General features: G+C 39.1%; 1 protein-coding gene across 30 annotated transcripts in view; it reads left to right on the top strand.

Annotated features, from left to right (window-relative positions):
- The window catches only part of nrxn1a (neurexin 1a), a 1341442-nt gene that overhangs the window by 1309925 nt on the left and 13961 nt on the right, over window positions 1-17556 (top strand). For 29 of the 30 annotated variants that reach the window (XM_078404791.1, XM_078404790.1, XM_078404793.1 and 26 more), the window contains one exon: window positions 11077-11164. In XM_078404791.1, the coding sequence (XP_078260917.1) occupies window positions 11077-11164 (88 nt within the window). The remainder of the gene's footprint in view (window positions 1-11076; window positions 11165-17556) is intronic. The other variant, XM_078404797.1, reaches the window with a different exon arrangement.

Below are 17556 nucleotides of genomic sequence, written 5' to 3'. Positions count from 1 at the left end.
ACTGTGTGCAATATTGGTGGTATGCTTGACTCTATGTTAAGCTTTGCACCATTGCTAAGAATGTCTATTTAGACTTCCATAAAATCACCTGCTTCAGCTCCAGCCACAGTGGCCAACAGATGAAATGCTCATCTACATCTTTGTTACCTATTAATTTTTCCATTGGATTTCTGGATTGCCTTTTGTGTTCCATTCTCTGTGAACTTGGAGTGTTCCAAAACGCTACTGCCTGGGTCCGAAGCTGCATCAAGTTATGTTCAATCATCACCACTCTGCTTGTTGATTCCCAACTGAGCTGTACCTCTATTTTTAAATTCTCATTATTGTTTTTTAAGTTGGGTGTCATTTCACCCTATTTGCAATTGCTCTTAAACCTACTGAGATATTTGCACTCCTGCCATCCCCTATTGACAACTGTGCCTTCATTTGCCAAGGAACAGAGCTTCGAAGTCATGTTCTCTGGAAAACCCCAATTATGAAAGCCTCTTGTGCGGATCCCCGACTCAGATATTTCATGCAATGGGTCATTCCTCAAGTTTGAACTTGCAGAGAGGATGTCAGCACAATGAAGAAACTCTGACCCTTCAGTTAAATCTGTCGATATCCCATGAACCAGAATCTGCTGGGAAATGCCAGCAGCTCCATACAGAACTGCTGGCATTTCTGTGCGCATTCAAAATTCCCATACAAATGCAGAACTCCTAAGCTTGCATGTAAAGACATTATACATGTTATGCTTGAAGATGCCTCCTGACATTTACAGACCGATTTTATTTCTTGGCAGTACGTTTACCTTTCCTGACATACTAAGTGCTTGAAAATGACATTGCTTCAGTCTATATTTATTCACTGGTTCTATGTAGCATTTTGTTTCAGCGGTTATTGGGATATTTACTGGGGATACACTTAACATTTGATATTAGCTGAAAGGGACCTGCCTGTGTTGTATCATAAGGTACTCTCGAGTTAACCAACCAAGATTAGTAGAAAATATATATTTTAAATTAGCCAGATATTGAAACAAGAAAATATCAAAATGGAGAACGCATCTAAATTAACCCCCGACATCAGTCTGAAGAAGGGTCTCGACCGACCCCCGACATCAGTCTGAAGAAGGGTCTCGACCCGAAACGTCACCCATTCCTTCTCTCCCGAGATGCTGCCTGACCTGCTGAGTTACTCCAGCATTTTGTGAATAAATCGATTTGTACCAGCATCTGCAGTTATTTTCTTATAAATTAACTCAAGTCTCCTTTTGCCTCTGTTCTTCATTTACCTTACAACAGCACTTTTGTAATAATAACAAATGTCTTTGAGTTTTCATTTTAGTGGTCTTGAAATACTAGCGGTTGAATTTAATGAATGATGTGTCTCCTTATTTGTTCAGTGCCTATGACTGCTGTGATGTTTAATCTTAGTAAATATGATGGCAGCGATATCTAGCAGGTCATCTCGGAAGATATGTTGGTGATTTGTAGTACAGCTGTAGTCCTTACATTCAGATCATTACAGTTTTGTGGGTCTGAGATTGAATGCAAATTACAAATCACCAAAGCCAACTCCACAAATATCTTTTAAAATTTCATGGTAACAGCCGTGTCTGCCTTTAAAAGATACTAGACCGTGGACCCGTTGGGCCCAAACCTCTCCTGCATTGGTGCAGCACCCTCTCATCCCCCACTCCCCCCTCCCCTCCCCCATTCCCCCCTCCCCTCCCTCCCTCCCTGCTCCCCCTCTCCCCCTTCCTCCTCCCCTCCCCCTCCCTCCTCCCCTTCCGCCCTTTCCCTCCCCCCACTCCATCCCCCTCAACTCCCCTTAACCTCCCTCCCAAGGAGATAGATTTAAACTTTAAAATGTGAATAACCTTAAAAATATAACACCGATTTCAATGAAACTTCTTCCATTAGGACCAAAGGGATGAGGGTGAATAAGGTGGGCCTAAAATTGTTGCACTATTGTGTACCGATTTGGCTGTAGTTCAGGAACAAACAAACAAACAAACAAGAGTTTTAGTATATAGATGTGTTGCGTTATTGATAGAGATTTGATATTTTCTCATACACATTGTAGTTGGCATTGTCCCTAAACAGCTTTGTGGCTTATTTACAACTACATTTTCTCGGGTGAGCTTTATTAAGTTTTTATGTGGTCAATAATGTTTTGTAAAAATATCAGTGCCCTGATTTGAAAATGAAAATGGTGCCTCATTTGGTCTCATTTTTTAATAAAAGATTGTGCGGAATGGTAGTTCAATTAAATAATTATTTTCATTTTTGATACACTAAATATATAGAGATTTGTATTTAAAACAGTGCAAGTTTATGCTCATTAATTTTGTTTGGAGGTAAAAGTTGAGGTTGAAACTTAATGAAAGGATTATGATCATTCATTTTAAAAATCTGTATAATTTTAACACAGTAATTCCTATGGTAGAGGCAACAGTTTTCATGAGAGAGTTAGATTTAGCTCTTAGGGCTAAGGGAATCAAGGGATATGGGGAAAAATCTGGAACGGAATACTGATTTTAGATGATCAGCCATGATCATATTGAATGGCGGTGCTGGCTCGAAGGGCCGAATGTCCTATTCCTGCACCTATTTTTCTATGTTTCTATGTTTCTAGTTCATGTCCTATTCTAAATACTGTCTCCACTTTGCTCGATCTATTTAACGATTATTACTATTTCTCAGTTGAAAATTTCCTTGAGGTAAAGTAGCTCCCCCTAAATAAGAGAGAAGAGAGATTCACAAGAGACTGGATGCTAGAATCTTGAGCAAAAAAAACAAAGTGATGGAGAACTCAATGGGTCAGGCAGCATCTCTGGGGGGAAAGGGACAGATTATTCTTCAGGTCAGGACCTTTCATCAGACTGATGAAGGAGGGGGGGGGGGGGGGGGGGAGAAGTTCTCTGGGTGGACAAAGTGCATTGGTTGGTGGAGGAAAATGCCCCACCCCTACCTCTCTTTCTAGCTTTGTCCTCCCAAATCCATCAGTCTGAGAAAGGGTTCCAAGCCAAAACATTTTATGTCCATTTCCCTCCATGAATGCTGCCTGGAACCACTGAGTTTATCCAGCACTTGTTTTTATCAATGTGGATCTTTTGTCAATAATGATTATTCCACACTACAAATGAACACAGAGATAGAAATGAAGCAGAGTCTGTCACACATTCAGGGAATTTTTGATTATATAATTATATTTGGGCAGAAATTTTGGTCAGATGTATTAAATGCATCATGTTTCAATTAAACTATGACTGGAGATAAGATTAATCCATGGCTGAAACTTGTCCAAACATTTATTGCCTCCAGTTAAAGGTGAATTATTTCCAACATCACCAAAAGAAAATCAATGTAAGGAAGGGCCTGATGTAGGCTAAAGTTTCTTTTATGCAACAATAGAAATAATCAGCAGACCAGACTGCATCTGTGAGTGGGTACCTGCATTAGAACAGAGACAGAGAAAAGCAAGTTAATCTAGGTTGTGAAGAAAGTGGGGGAGGGCGATGGGTGGAACAATGGAATTCCTCTGATAGGGTGAAATAATGGGGATTTGTAAAGATAAGATCGTGATGTTATTCAATGCTAACTTAGTAATGCATCACATTGATTCAGTAAAGGTAACCTCTTGAAATTTCCCTTCACCAGTCATTCTGGTTAAAACCCACAAAAGTGAACACAAATTATTGGCCTAGTTTGCCAGAATCTGTACTCAGTCTCCATTCATATTTATGCTGATGCTGCTGGGGCTGACATTTCTTACGGATGGCAATGAAGAGCCACATTAGACCATACAATCCGAAGTCTAGAAAGCTGGTGTAATTCAGAGGCTCCTATTATTTAAATCATTAGATCCAGCTCACTCATCATATCAGCTTGAAACGAGAAAGATATTAATTTTGTAAAATATTGATCATTCTATTAACAATAATGTCCTCCTTTCCCTCATTTTCACTTTCATTTTCTTTGAAATAATGGAAGCAGTTGTGGTTTTAGGCATTCATAACTCATTGTCTGCCTGTATCACAGCTTATTAATAGTGAAGTGATGAGGCTTGCAGGCTGCAACAAAGTTACTATTTACAATTGAACCCTTTCCTAAAAAGCCATGCAGTCATTTTAATGTGAGGAAAGTGATAAATACCAGGGAAAGCAAATCAAAAGATTGCAATTGATTTATGTGACATATTTGAATTCCTCTGTTCAGCTGTTTCAACAACTAGTCATATAGATCACCTTCATATATAGTAAATTCAATTGATATTACACAGTTTTGGCTGGAAAATTGGTCAGTTAATCTATTCGTTCAAAATGAAATTTGATCATGTTTCCTACACGTGAATAGCTTTTTGATTCTTTTTCACATCTGCCAGCTTTTTGCTGATGGGATTTTCTCCTTAGGTTTTTGTTTTGTTAATACTTTGGTGCATTTGTAACAGATGAGCTTTCTGTTGATAAAGGTGCCATTCATTGATAAGATTCGTAAGAAAAATAATCTCTTTTAATAATCTAGTTCAATAAGATCTGGTGCTAACATTCCTGAGCTGTACAACAACAATGCTTGTGAACCACAACTGAGCACCAGTGGACAGGTTAATAGTGAATAAAGAAACTGATATCAGTCTTAATCAAAGGAATCTTTCCAGTGGCTTGAGATAGCACAAAGAAAGAGTGTGGACATTGAATGACAATTGAAACAACTTTTAAGATATTGCTCCAGTTCCTGTATATTTGGTATTATTGATGCTTTCCATCAATTTGCTGTGCTTAAAATGTTTATTCTCAATGTAGATACTGTGTTTTGAATAAAAACATTTGAGATACATTCCTTGCATTAAGTAGTTTCATAACGAAGCACTGGCACATACATCTAGATCAATTCCAGTCACAATTCCCGGCCATCTTGACATCAACTGAATATCACATTGAGACCAATATGCAAATGTTTTATTAATAATCTTTAAGGAGCATCTTAAAGGAGGAAGAAAGACAGGGAATATTGAGGGAATACAATAGTTAGAGCATAGCAACTGAACATGGAAGCCTCAAAGAGTAGCACAAAACGTACCTGTAATCAAATGTACAATGAAGATAGACACAAAACGCTGGGTTATCTTAACAGGTCAGGCAGCATCAACAGAGAAAAGGAATAGGTGACTTTTTGGGTCGAGACACTTCTTCAGACTGAAGTTTGACCGAGTCTGAAGAAGGGTCTCTGGCCAAAAAGGCGCCTATTTCTTCTCTCCAGAGATGCTGCCTGAACTGTTGAGTTACTCCAGCATTTTGTGACTAGCTTTGATGTAAACCAGCATCTGCAGCTCCTTCCGACACATCAAATGTACAATCTCTATGCATTTGACTGTGGCAGTGACTACAACTGGTGGCTAATTTTTTGTCAAGCAATGAGCAACAACAACCAAAGATAAATTTCTCTTTCACGTGTATTTCCTACAAATGCAAAAAAAATTGAATCCTGAGAAGTACCCTCACTGTCAAGCTTATATCAAAGTTTTTATATCACAAGTTCAGAAAATGTGAGGAATAAAGCATTTAGAATTAAGAATGAGGAAGGACAAGCTCTTTGTTTCAATTCTAAGATGTGGGATCTTTAATATATGAAGTACATTTGTTTGTCCAAAAAGTTGGTTATCTTCCACTGTTTTAGCGAGGGAATGAGATAAATGGTGTGAGACAGCTCTGATGAACAGACAAATAGCTAGGTGTAAGAATATAACTGCAGATGCTGGTACAAATCGAAGGTATTTATTCACAAAATGCTGGAGTAACTCAGCAGGTCAGGCAGCATCTCAGGAGAGAAGGAATGGGTGACGTTTCGGGTCGAGACCCTTCTTCAGACAGCTAAGGGTGTTTTTCTAGTAGTTGTGGTTTATAAATTTTACATGAAAGATTTATGGACATAATTTTCAATCAAAAGCAAATTGAGTGTATTCACCATGGGCCTTGCAAAGATGGAGTTACCTGATATGATCCTTTCAGAAGGAACTGTACAGGTAAATGGATAAGTCATTTGCAGTGAGGCCTGACAAGCACAGGGACAATGGACAGGGGTCTAATCCAGATCCATTCACAAAGCAAGAGGTCTTGTCAGCCAGTTGCAACAGTCAAGGACTATGGGCTGTAAGATTTTAGGTATAATTTCTATTTTTTGTGTGCTTCATGCAAGAATTTAATCTAAAATCCAATTGTTGAATACAATCAGGGCCTTTGTGTGCAAATCTCAAAAGTCTTTCTGGGTTCCCAATATGCATAGAGGCCGATATCAACATGTTTTAATGTTTGACATTCATTTACACCTCCAAGATTCATACATATGCTATAAGTCAATATAAATTTTGTTTGTGAGTTACTTAATGGAGATAGGACCTATCTAGTCAATTGTCTCAGGTGTGCCCAAAATACCAGTCATCTACCTGGCATGTCTTGCTTTAAAAATATATCTTTGTGTTTACTCTCACTTTCCCACTTCTTCCACTGCATCCCCCTTGCTACTTGTTACCAATGTTGTTCGGATCCCCAATCTATCCAATTTGTTTAACCTTTATCTCTTTCCATTTCCATTTACTTCTGCCTAACCTCACCCAACCAGTCAATGGTTAAATTACTTTTTAAATACTTTTAACACATACTCATCAAGGAATCCAGTCTATAAATCCCTATTCAGGGACGTCCTAACTCGAGATAGTATCAGAGAGTTGTACAGTAGAGCAGTGGCCTTTTTGAGTAACATATCCACGTTGATCTTTTTGTCCAACTACAATAATCTCATTTGTCTCCATTAAGACTGCATTCTTCAATGTTTTGGCTATTTAAGTGTCTGTCTAAATATCTTATTTACACACACATTTTTAATGGCTCTGACCCTTTTATTCCAGTCTTTAACATGAAAAGTTAACCTTGTTTCTCTTTCCACATATATTTCCTGGCCTGTCGAGTGCCTTTAGCATTTTCTGTTTTCATTTCTGATTTTCAGCAGTGTAGAATCGGGATTTTTTTGTTTAATATTTACTTTTGTTTCTTTCAGTCAATCTTCTCTGTTGAAATTAATGCATTCACTGCTAAACAAGTTGATTCTCTATTGAAAGTGTTTGATAATTGCAATTAACAGGCTCCACTATTGGATTGCATGTGAAGTGTAATGTTGCAAAACCACATCGACGTGTGGCAAGAAAGATGATGATTTCTGTACTAGTGCTGATAAATGCTAGCACTTTTCTGCACGTTCTAGCACTTGGTTAAATACTTTTAACGCATACTCATCAAGAAATCCATCGAAAACTGCAGTAAAGAATAGAAAACGGAGTCCAAAGCATGTGTAGGAAGGAACTGCAGATGCTGGTTTCAACCGAAGATAGACACAAAAAGCTGGAGTAACTCAGCGGGACAGGCAGCATCTCTGGAGAGAAGGAATGGGTGACATTTCGTGTCGAGATCCTTCTCCAGTCTGAAGAAGGGTCTCAACCCGAAACGTCACCCATTCCTTCTCTCCAGAGATGTTGCCTGTCCCACTGAGTTACTCCAGCTTTTTGTGTCTATATCTTCAGTCAAAATCATGTCAGGGTTATTTACCTTGTCACAAAAGGGCAAAGATTTGGACTGTAGCAAAATAGTGATATTTCAATATATAAGATAGGTTTCAGAGAAACTCAATATTCCATCAGTTTTTACTGCAGGGGAAGTTCCTGCAGTACAGAAATTCAGTTTTCAGTTTTAGAACTCACTGAAAGGGTTAGTGTACTGACAGCCTGACATTTATCTTCTAGTGAAATTTGGGGGCATGTGCCCGACAGAAATATTTGATTGAGGCATAATGGTTTTCCTTCATTTTGAAAAAAACAAGAACAGCAGATGCTGCTGGTCAATACACAAAATGACACAAAATGCTGGAGTAACTCAGCAGGTCAGGCAGCCTATGGAGCCCATTGTAAGTCTGTCTTTAAAGCCCCGTTAATGATTTATGGTGAAAGGAATATAGGCATTGTAAGTATGAAAACAATTGTACAGAATTCAATAAAATTGAATTGTACAGAATTCAATCCAAGTCCCTTTCTTTAGTATTGAATTTCAGATATAGTTTATATATTTGTGAATTGATATTACTTTGCAATCTGACCTAAAGTCACCTCAAAATGGAAGTGGGTATTGCATTTGAAGACAGATCCATCCCATTGCCACAGATGTGAACCCATATAGGCACTTCGCAGCAGAGAGACAAGTTGAATAACCTGCACTGCTGGTGGTATGATTTAACTAGTCCAGATGATCAATATTATTGCAATGTAGCTATGAATGAGGTGTTACCACCAAAATAAAACGTAATTGTAAGCTCTGATTAAAAATCACACATCAATATTTTGCACTTTTGGATATTAAAATGCAGATCAGTCCCCTGGGCACGTCTGAAGCTTTTGTTGATGATGTCTTGAAGCTAATAATAGAAAAAGGGACTTAGATTGGAAAACTGGTGAGGAAAATGCATTTTAGTAGGAAAGAACTACTTAGTAGGAACTAATTAGTAGCAATGAAGATAGGAGGTCAGATATGAAGAACGCAATGGGCAAGTTACGGATGAAAGGTTGGATGAGGATGTAGAAAGAGGGCTACAATAAACCCATGGTAGAGCTGGAATTCTAGTAGTTGAAAGTGATGAAGGGGGGTGGGGGGGTGAGATGTAAGCAGACCATAGTGATAGAAAAAAAATGCCAGTAAAAGTTCAGAAAATGGAATTCAAGAAAGGTGCAGGTTCAGACGCCAGTAAGTGGGTAACTAATAAAATGACGTCTTAAAGTAACTTGGGTGATGAATTATTGTGGGGCGAGTCATGGATCGTCGAGTTTATTGTTAATGGCGCGTGTGGCGAGATACAGGCACAAATCTTACTTGCAGCATCACAGGTGTAGAGACTCAGACAACGTACAAAAACAGATTTATACATAAATTACATAAATTTCACACAAATTCTACAAAAAGACTGCAAATATCACAGTCCACGGTGGTGCAAGAGGTGGTCCCGAGCGATTTGGTAGAATTATGGTTCTGCAAGTCAGTTCAAGAACCTGACAGTAGTAGGAAAATAGCTGCATCTGATGGTGTGGGGCTTCAGACTTCCCATACCTCCTACCCAACGGAAGCAGCAGGAAGAGGGCATGCCTTGATGGTGTGGATCCTTGATGATAGCTACCATATTCTTGAAGCAGCAGCTCATGTAGATGCTTTTGATGGTGGGGAGAGCCGTGCCATAGATAAACCGAGCTGTGCCCACCATTCTCTCTGCAGCTTCTTGCATTCCTGTGTGTTGGAATTGCCATAGCAGATCATGATATCGAACAAGCTGTAGATGAGGTAATTGAGGCAGGGACTATTGCAAAATTTAAGAAATAATTAGGTAGGTACATGGATAGGACAGGTTTAGAGGGGCGGGGGCCTGGTGTATATGGGACATGTTGCTTGGTGTTGGCAATTTGGGCTGAAAGGCCTGTTTCCACCCTGTCTGACTATATTTTCATCTGGTAACATAAAATGGCTTGCACTGCTAAAAATAGCTACATGAATTGTTATTTTCCTGTTTCAGGGCAATATGTACTTGTCCCATACACCCTTGAGAACAAATCAATATTTCAGAAAAAGTTAATTTTACAGTACTCAATGTAAGAAGATGGTGTTCATCAATAATGTGTGCATGTTTTGCATATTAGATATAAAACTAAGATGAAAGCCATGTACTGTTAGACTGTTTACTTAACGTGTAAAAAATGTAAAATTGCTTGAGGTGTCTTTTAAAATACACGGCTAATGATCTCTCGGTGGGCATTTTAGGTTAGCAATATACAGGTGACATTGTTCCTAATTACCAAGTCACTTCCAGTTTGTTTTTAATTAACACAATCTAGCATTCTTTGTGACAAAGAGCTCTTTGAAAAAGCTTGTAAGTGTTCAGTTTTCAAATGTAAATCTGGTGTAGCCCTTTTATTTGAAAGCAAAACATACATCCTGTATTTTAAATCTCTAGCTGGCCTGCAGTTTTAAACTTTTTTGATTTTTAATAATAATTAGTCTAAATTCTTGTTCATTTCTGTCATTTGAGAAATCAAAATAGACAACTTTTTTCTGCACTGCCACTTTTTGAACGTTCCAAGCATCTATAAAACCACGTCAATAAAACTGAAATGTACTGTGCGTATAATTTGAAGAAAATATGTGTTTAGGTATAACACCGAGGTAATGACTTAACTATTAATCATAGTCTGAAGAAGGGTCTCGACCCGAAACGTCACCCATTCCTTCTCTCCTGAGATGCTGCCTGACCTGCTGAGTTACTCCAACATTTTTAAAATAAATACCTTCGATTTGTACCAGCATCTGCAGTTATTTTCTTATACTAACTATTAATCATAATATATATAATTGAACAGTTCTTAAAACATTGACTGTCTTTTGTTTTTCACAAGTTCACACGTTATAGTAGAATTAGGCCATTCGGCCCATTGAGTCCACTCCGCCATTCAAGCATGGCCGATCTCTGCCTCCTAAACCCATTTTCCTGCCTTCTCCCCATAACCCTAACACCCGTTCTAATCAAGAATTTGTCTATCTCTGCCTTAAAAATATCCACTGACTTGGCCTCCACAGCCCTTTGTGGCAATGAGTTCCACAGTTTAACCATCGTCTGACTAAAGAAGTTCCTCCTCACCACCTTTATAAAAGAGCGCTCCTTAATTCTGAGGCTATGACCTCTGGTCCTAGACTCTCCCACCAGTGGAACCATCCTTTCCACATCCACTCCATCTATGCCTTTCATTATTCTGTAAGTTTCAATGAGGTCCCCCCTCAATCTTCTAAACTCCAGCGAGTACAGGCACAGTGCTGTCAAATACTCATCATATGCTAATCCATTCATCCCTGGAATTATTCTTGTAAACCTTCTCTGGACCCTCTCCAGAGCCAGCACATCCTTCCTCAGATATGGAATATATCATCAGATGTTATATTGCAATATTTTCGAATACGTGTATTTTTATTTGGAATTAATATATTCTAAATGTTTTTATTTTTCCCCACAGAGCACAGATGATCTGTTGGTTGCTTCTGCTGAATGTCCTAGCGATGATGAGGACATTGATGAATGTGAGCCAAGCTCAGGTGGGTTAGGTCAGTCCATTTTTATTACTTATTCTTGGTGTTTCTGTGTTTGTGTGTTTGCATGCTTTGTTAAAGGGATTATTGTCTTTAAATGTATTCAGCCTCGTGGCATTTTAGTCAGTCAAATTAACCTGTAGTGGGGTAAAAAAATAACTGTAACTAATAGGTTGTAAGTAGAGCAGGATTTATATTTTTGCCTGGGCAGCTTACAGCCCAGTGGTATGAATATTGATTTCTCTAACTTCAAATAGCCCCGGCATTCCCTCGGTTTCTATCCCTCCCCCACCCAAGTCGCACCAGCTTCTCGTTTTCACCCAACAAACAGCTAATAATGGCCTGTCTCTTTTATCGTCGTTACTTTTTTGCATATCTTTCTTTCCTTTGTTCTATATCTCTCTACATCATCGTCTATATCTCTCGTTTCCCTTATCCCTAACTAGTCTGAAGAAGGGTCTCGACCCGAAACGTCACCCATTCCTTCTCTCCAGAGATGTTGCCTGTTCCGCTAAGTTACTCTGGCTTTTTGTATCTATCTTAGGATTTACAATGGGATGAGCATTTGAATAACATCCACTTGGTCAGCTGTTAGAGAGGACATTTTAGTAGTCAACCTATAAAACCTACAATGCCTATAAATTTCTATAAAACAAATTAAATGAGACATCACAAAACTGCATATAGTCTTAATAAAAACGAGATGCTGAGTAATCCATCACCAGACAGTCACGAGAGATTGTTCCAGTGGTATCTTCTGTTCAGCCTCTGATATGTTGTTCCATTGACTTCAGTGGTATAGTTTTTGAAGCCCAAATGCAATGATAAGCTTCACTGACAAGACATGAATTTCTAGACCAACGCATTTCCTCCAGAAAAATGAATGAGCAGAGGATAGTTGACAACATGTGTGCATAAAGTCAATCCCAATGACTACAGTAGTGCTGTCTTGAGATAGAGAATTATTACCTGATCACATCCATTTGAATGGGGATAGTGAGGTCTCTACTTGGAGCCAAGAGCCACATATATATCAAACACATAATCTTAATTTAACAGTGAGATAAGTGTAGAGATACTCAACATATATACAAAAGGACATAGCTTAATGTTCATGCGGTCTTACCAAACAATATCCAATCATTCTGAAACATTTTTATACAGATTGATAGAAATATCTCACATCTTAAAGGGAAACTGACATTGAAAGATGCATCTTAGCACCTGTCCTGTATGCATAAATTCAAAAATATTAACACTCTGGAGTTGAGTTTGATACATTTAGCAGGTCATAATTCAATAGAAAAATTAAGTGGATGCACTAATATCTGCAGAGCAGACAGTAAAGCTAACAAAAATTGCTGTTGGCCTCTGCAAATTTAAAATGAAACATAGGTTACTGAAGCAAAATTATGGCACGCTTTCCTTTCTGTACTTAATTTGTTTCTAAAACTATAACTCCAACATTTACAAATACTGTTTCACTTCCAATGAATGATTTAAATTCATTCAGCAGAAAGTTTCCAAGGAACATGCCAAATTCACTTGAGCTGAGCTGTCAAAGGATGCAATCACTGGCAAGTGTTCACACTGTCACGTTAAACAGTTGCAATGAGTACATTGTTCCCTTGGTTTAAATTACTCTCTGACGTCCTTTCTTCGTTTTCTTTCTCCTTTCATGCCCCTCTCCCCATTCTCTGCTATCTCAATCAAAGCTACCTATTATCACATTTCATTTTTAATTTCCCATTCACTTTCTTGCTTCGACATCTGTTATATAATGCTTTCCATAACCAAAACTTAGACGGTAATGAATAGGTACCCATCTTCTTAACCTCTGCCCATCTTCATTCCCATTGGACTATACATGAATCTTGGGCAGTACATAGAGTGTTATCCATTTTATCTGAATTCTGTAAATCCAGCAGACTACTCAATCTTTAATCATTCTAACTAGAAAATTTCTCCAATATCCTCTCTGCTATTCAAGAATCTTTGCTATTTTTTACACTTAGGTAGAGGTAGAGACCCACTAGTTCCCCATCCAAATTAACTTTCTTCATGTAGGAACATCTTTCATATGTTTAGTCACACCATTAAAGTATTGAAAGTTATCAGTCAAGTGTAATCATAACTTCATTCAAGAGGGTGGTAGGTATATGGAACGAGCTGCCAGAGGAGCTAGTTGAGGCAGGTACGAAAACATTTAAAATACATTTGTACATGTACATGGATAGAAGTTTAGAAGGGCATGAGTCAAATGCAGGTAGGTGCAACTAGTGTAGATGGGGCATCTTGGTCGTCTTGGGCAATTTGGTCTGAAGTGCCTAATCTGTGCCAGTAATTGCTGAGTAGAGGAGGAACCCTAGTCCATTTACCCCTATATTCATCAAGAGAGTTTTGGGATATCTCTAAGCATCTAACATTGCTGCTGTGGTTGACATTCCATTACAGAAGAAAATTCTAGAAGTCAATGATTGAAGATCCAGAGGTCATGTGTGCAGAAACCCTTTTTTATGTTCTACACAGCAAGTGGTTATAATCTGAAATGGTCTGTTTCCGATACGGCTTATGCAGACTTTCAAAAATATTTGAAGCCTTTAAAAAAAATGCGGTTCTGATGGTAAAGAGAGGAGGAAAGGATCTGATTGGACTTTCCACCAAAGATAGCATCGGTGCAAAGGGCCGAATGGCTGCCACCTGTTCAGTAATGATTCTGTGATTCAAGCACAAAGCCATTTTTTTTTTAAACTGGTTTTCTGAAATCAGATAGGAATATATAGAAAAAAGGGAAAGATTTACTTTACAGAAAACCAAAGCAGCATTTTTTTTGACACGTGAAACCTTTGTGCACTGTGACAATGTATATCAGTTCACAAAATATATTAAGAAAGCAGCCTAGCAAAATGAACCAATTATTGAACAGTCAAAAGCAAAGTTGAAAAATAAAAGCACAATAGAGCAGAACATAATGGAGCAGATCAATCAAAATAAAATCCAATTCAGTGCACACTTTGTGTCAGAATTTAGAGATTTTCGCAAAATCATATTCTAAGCATGGTGCAGCTGAGATTAAAGAGATTGTTTTATTCAGTGGGCTTTTAATCCTCTTTTCTGTTTGCCAAGAAACAAAGTATTTGTTGTGGTTCCATGAACTCTCCACCACCAGCTTCCTGGTGGCTTGTAGCAGAGGACCTCCACTTCACTTTTTATACCAGTCCTTCCTGGTTAAAAACACTTCTGGCTGTCAAGTGTAGCCAATGACCCTGTAGTTCTGCATCACGCATGCATAGAGTCAGATTCTCATCTAAGTCATTTTATGTAAATAACAGAGGCACCAGCATGATCCATATGGCACACCATTAATCACAGGCCTATAATCTGCTCCTACAAAACAAATTTGTACAAAAGCCCTGGATCCCATGTGTTGTAGAGTCTTTGAGCAGTGCAGAAAGAATACAGACCTTGCGGCCCATCTTGTCAATGCCAATGCAAGTTGGCTGTGGGCCGCTGCAGACAACGGGTTCAGTGTGAGAAGCTGCAGACAACGGGTTCAGAGTGCGATGGAGTGCTAAAGTGACAGGCTCCAAGAAGACCAAATCTTAATGCCGTTGCTCCTCAAGGAGATCATCCACCTCTGTCTGCTCTCTCCAATGTAGAGACCACATTGAGAACAATGAATGCAGTGCACAATTGTAAGTGGATCATTGTTTCTCCTGGAAAAACTGCTTACGTTCCTGGATGGTGGGAAGGGAAGAGGTGAAAGGACAACTGTTGTATCTTAAGCAATTGCATGGGGAAGTACTATAAGGCAGAATGGTTGCAGTGGATGTAGGTGGGGACTGAGGCATCACAAAGTGAACAGTTCCTTTGAAGTGCTGAAAGGGGAGGGCAATACGTATCTGGTGATGGAATGATGTTCAATTGATGGAAATTGTGAAGTATGATTTGTTGAATGTGGAGTCTGGTGGGGAGGAAGGTGAGGATTGGATAAACATTAGAAACATTGAAAATAGGTGCAGGAGTAGGCCATTTGCCCCCTCTAGCTAGCACCGTCATCCAATATGATCATCCAAAATCAGTACCCCATTCCTGATTTCTCCCCATATCCCTTGATTCCATTAGCCCTAAGAGCCATATCTAACTCTCTCTTAAAAACATCCAGTGAATTGGCCTCCACTGCCACAGATTCACAACTCTCTGGGTGAAAAAGTTTTTCCTCATCTCAATCCTAAATGGCCTACCCCTTATTCTTAAGCTGTGACCTCTGGTTCTGGACTCCCCCAACATCGGGAACATTTTTCCTGCATCTAGCCTGTCCAATACCCTTAAGAATTGTATATGTTTCTATAAGATCCCTTCTCATCCTTTTCAATTCCAGTGACTATAAGCCCAGTCGATACATTTTTTCATCATACGTCCGTCCCGCCATCCCGAGAGTTAACCTGGTGAACCTACGCTGCACTCCCCAATAGCAAGAATGTTTATTATTAATTAATTCATTCATTTTTAAATCCGTTTATTGATTAATTTAATTAATTAATTAAAATCTTTGAAAACACTAGCGACGCAGTGATGCTGGTTTCCGACGGGCATGGTGACGGACGCACCACACATCTCTGTCCTCCATACAGCTGGCAAGGTCCTCTTTTGTCTCTACATATGCGTCTCCCATCAACGTCTTCAGCATCCTCTTGTTTGGTCATCCTGGGTTCCGTCTTCCATGGGTGGGTTCCTGCAGCACACTGGTATTACTGGATGGACAGCAGGAGGATAATGACAGCAGAAGGATATGTCCATCCAGAAATACCAGCAAGAATGTCCTTCCTCAAATTAGGAGACCAAAACTGCACACAATACTCCAGGTGTGGTCTCACCAGTGCCCTGTACAACTGCAGTAGGACCTCCTTGCTCCTATAATCAAATCCTTTCGCTATGAAGGCCAACATGCCATTTGCATTCTTCAGTGCCTGCTGTACCTGCACGCTTACTTTCAGTGACTGATGTACCCAACCTATCCAAGTCACCCGGCAGCCTCATAGCCTCCTCCTCGCAACTCACATTGCCACCCAGCTTTGTGTCATCTGCAAACTTGGAGATGTTCCATTATCCTTCTGCTGTCCAGGAAGACAGGTGTTTGAAATAAATTAGATGCAGCTCTGACCCCAGCACAGCATGAAAGAAGACTTTTTTCATGCATGGAAAGTCATGTCAAAGAAAATACAGTGAAAACGGAGAAACTGGGTGAAGGGATTGGACGCTCCCAAGTAACAGAGTGGGAGGAGGTGTAGTCAAAAATTCTGTGGTTGTCTGAAGGCTTGTACCTCATGTTTGTGACTTCTGATTTGGACCGTGTGAAGGTTGGAAATTGACAGCAAACATAATGAAATGTTTGAGTTCTGAATGAGTGCAGGAAGCAACAATGCTCCCATTGACATACAGGAACAGGGGTGAAGTAAGGGGGCTTGAGTAAGACTGAAGCAAATATAGTTCCGCAGAGCCCACAAAATGACAGACGCAGGTTTGGCCTATTCAAGTTCAATAGCTATACCATTCCTTTCAAGAAAATGAGTAGGGGTGACGAAGTTATGCCATAAGGTAATAGGAGCATAATTAGGCCATTCAGCCCATCAAGTCTACTCCGTCATTCAATCATGGCTGATCTATCTCTCCTTCCTAACCCCATTCCCATGCCTTCTCCCCATAAGCCTGGACACCCGTACTAATCAAGAATCTATCTATCTCTACTTTAAAAATATCTATAGACTTGGCCTCCACAGCCTTCTGTGGCAAAGAATTCCACAGACTAAAGAAATTCCTCCTCATCTCCTTCCTAAAGGAATGTCCTTTTATTCTGAGGCTGTGACCTCTAGTCCTAGACACTCCCACTAGTGGAAACATCCTCTCCACATCCACTCTATCCAAGCCTGTCCAAGAGTTGTTTAATGTGCAGCCTTTCAATTAGACTGATGTGAGCCATGTGTAAAATAAGTTATATCAGCCTTTCCTTTTAAGGCTGTTGATCTAATAACATTTATGTTTTCGGTTAGTTCAGTTTCATGTTACTTTTTAATAAAACAGTATAGAAAAGAATGACATTTATATGAACATTTTGTAAAATGCACAGCACATTCATACAAACTTGCATATTCCGGTTTAGACATTTAATAAAAGAAAAGAACATCCAGTTTCTAATAAACCGGTAGAAACCAATGAGCTCAGCAGATAAACACAACTCAGAAGAGTGTAGACATCTCAAACTAACATGATTTGATTCCGATCAGATCAATGGTAGGAAGTTAGAAACAAACTCACTGGGTCATTTCCACCTGTAAAATCTTGTATAATATATTACAATTGTAGAACAGAAAATGTTCCTATTGAATAAGGTGACCATCCTTGATAAT

The sequence above is a fragment of the Rhinoraja longicauda genome, chromosome 9 (genome assembly GCF_053455715.1).
Source record: "Rhinoraja longicauda isolate Sanriku21f chromosome 9, sRhiLon1.1, whole genome shotgun sequence".
NCBI classification, from domain to species: Eukaryota; Metazoa; Chordata; class Chondrichthyes; order Rajiformes; family Arhynchobatidae; genus Rhinoraja; species Rhinoraja longicauda.
Note: the sequence above shows the minus strand (reverse complement) of the source record. Positions and strands in the feature narration are given on the sequence as shown.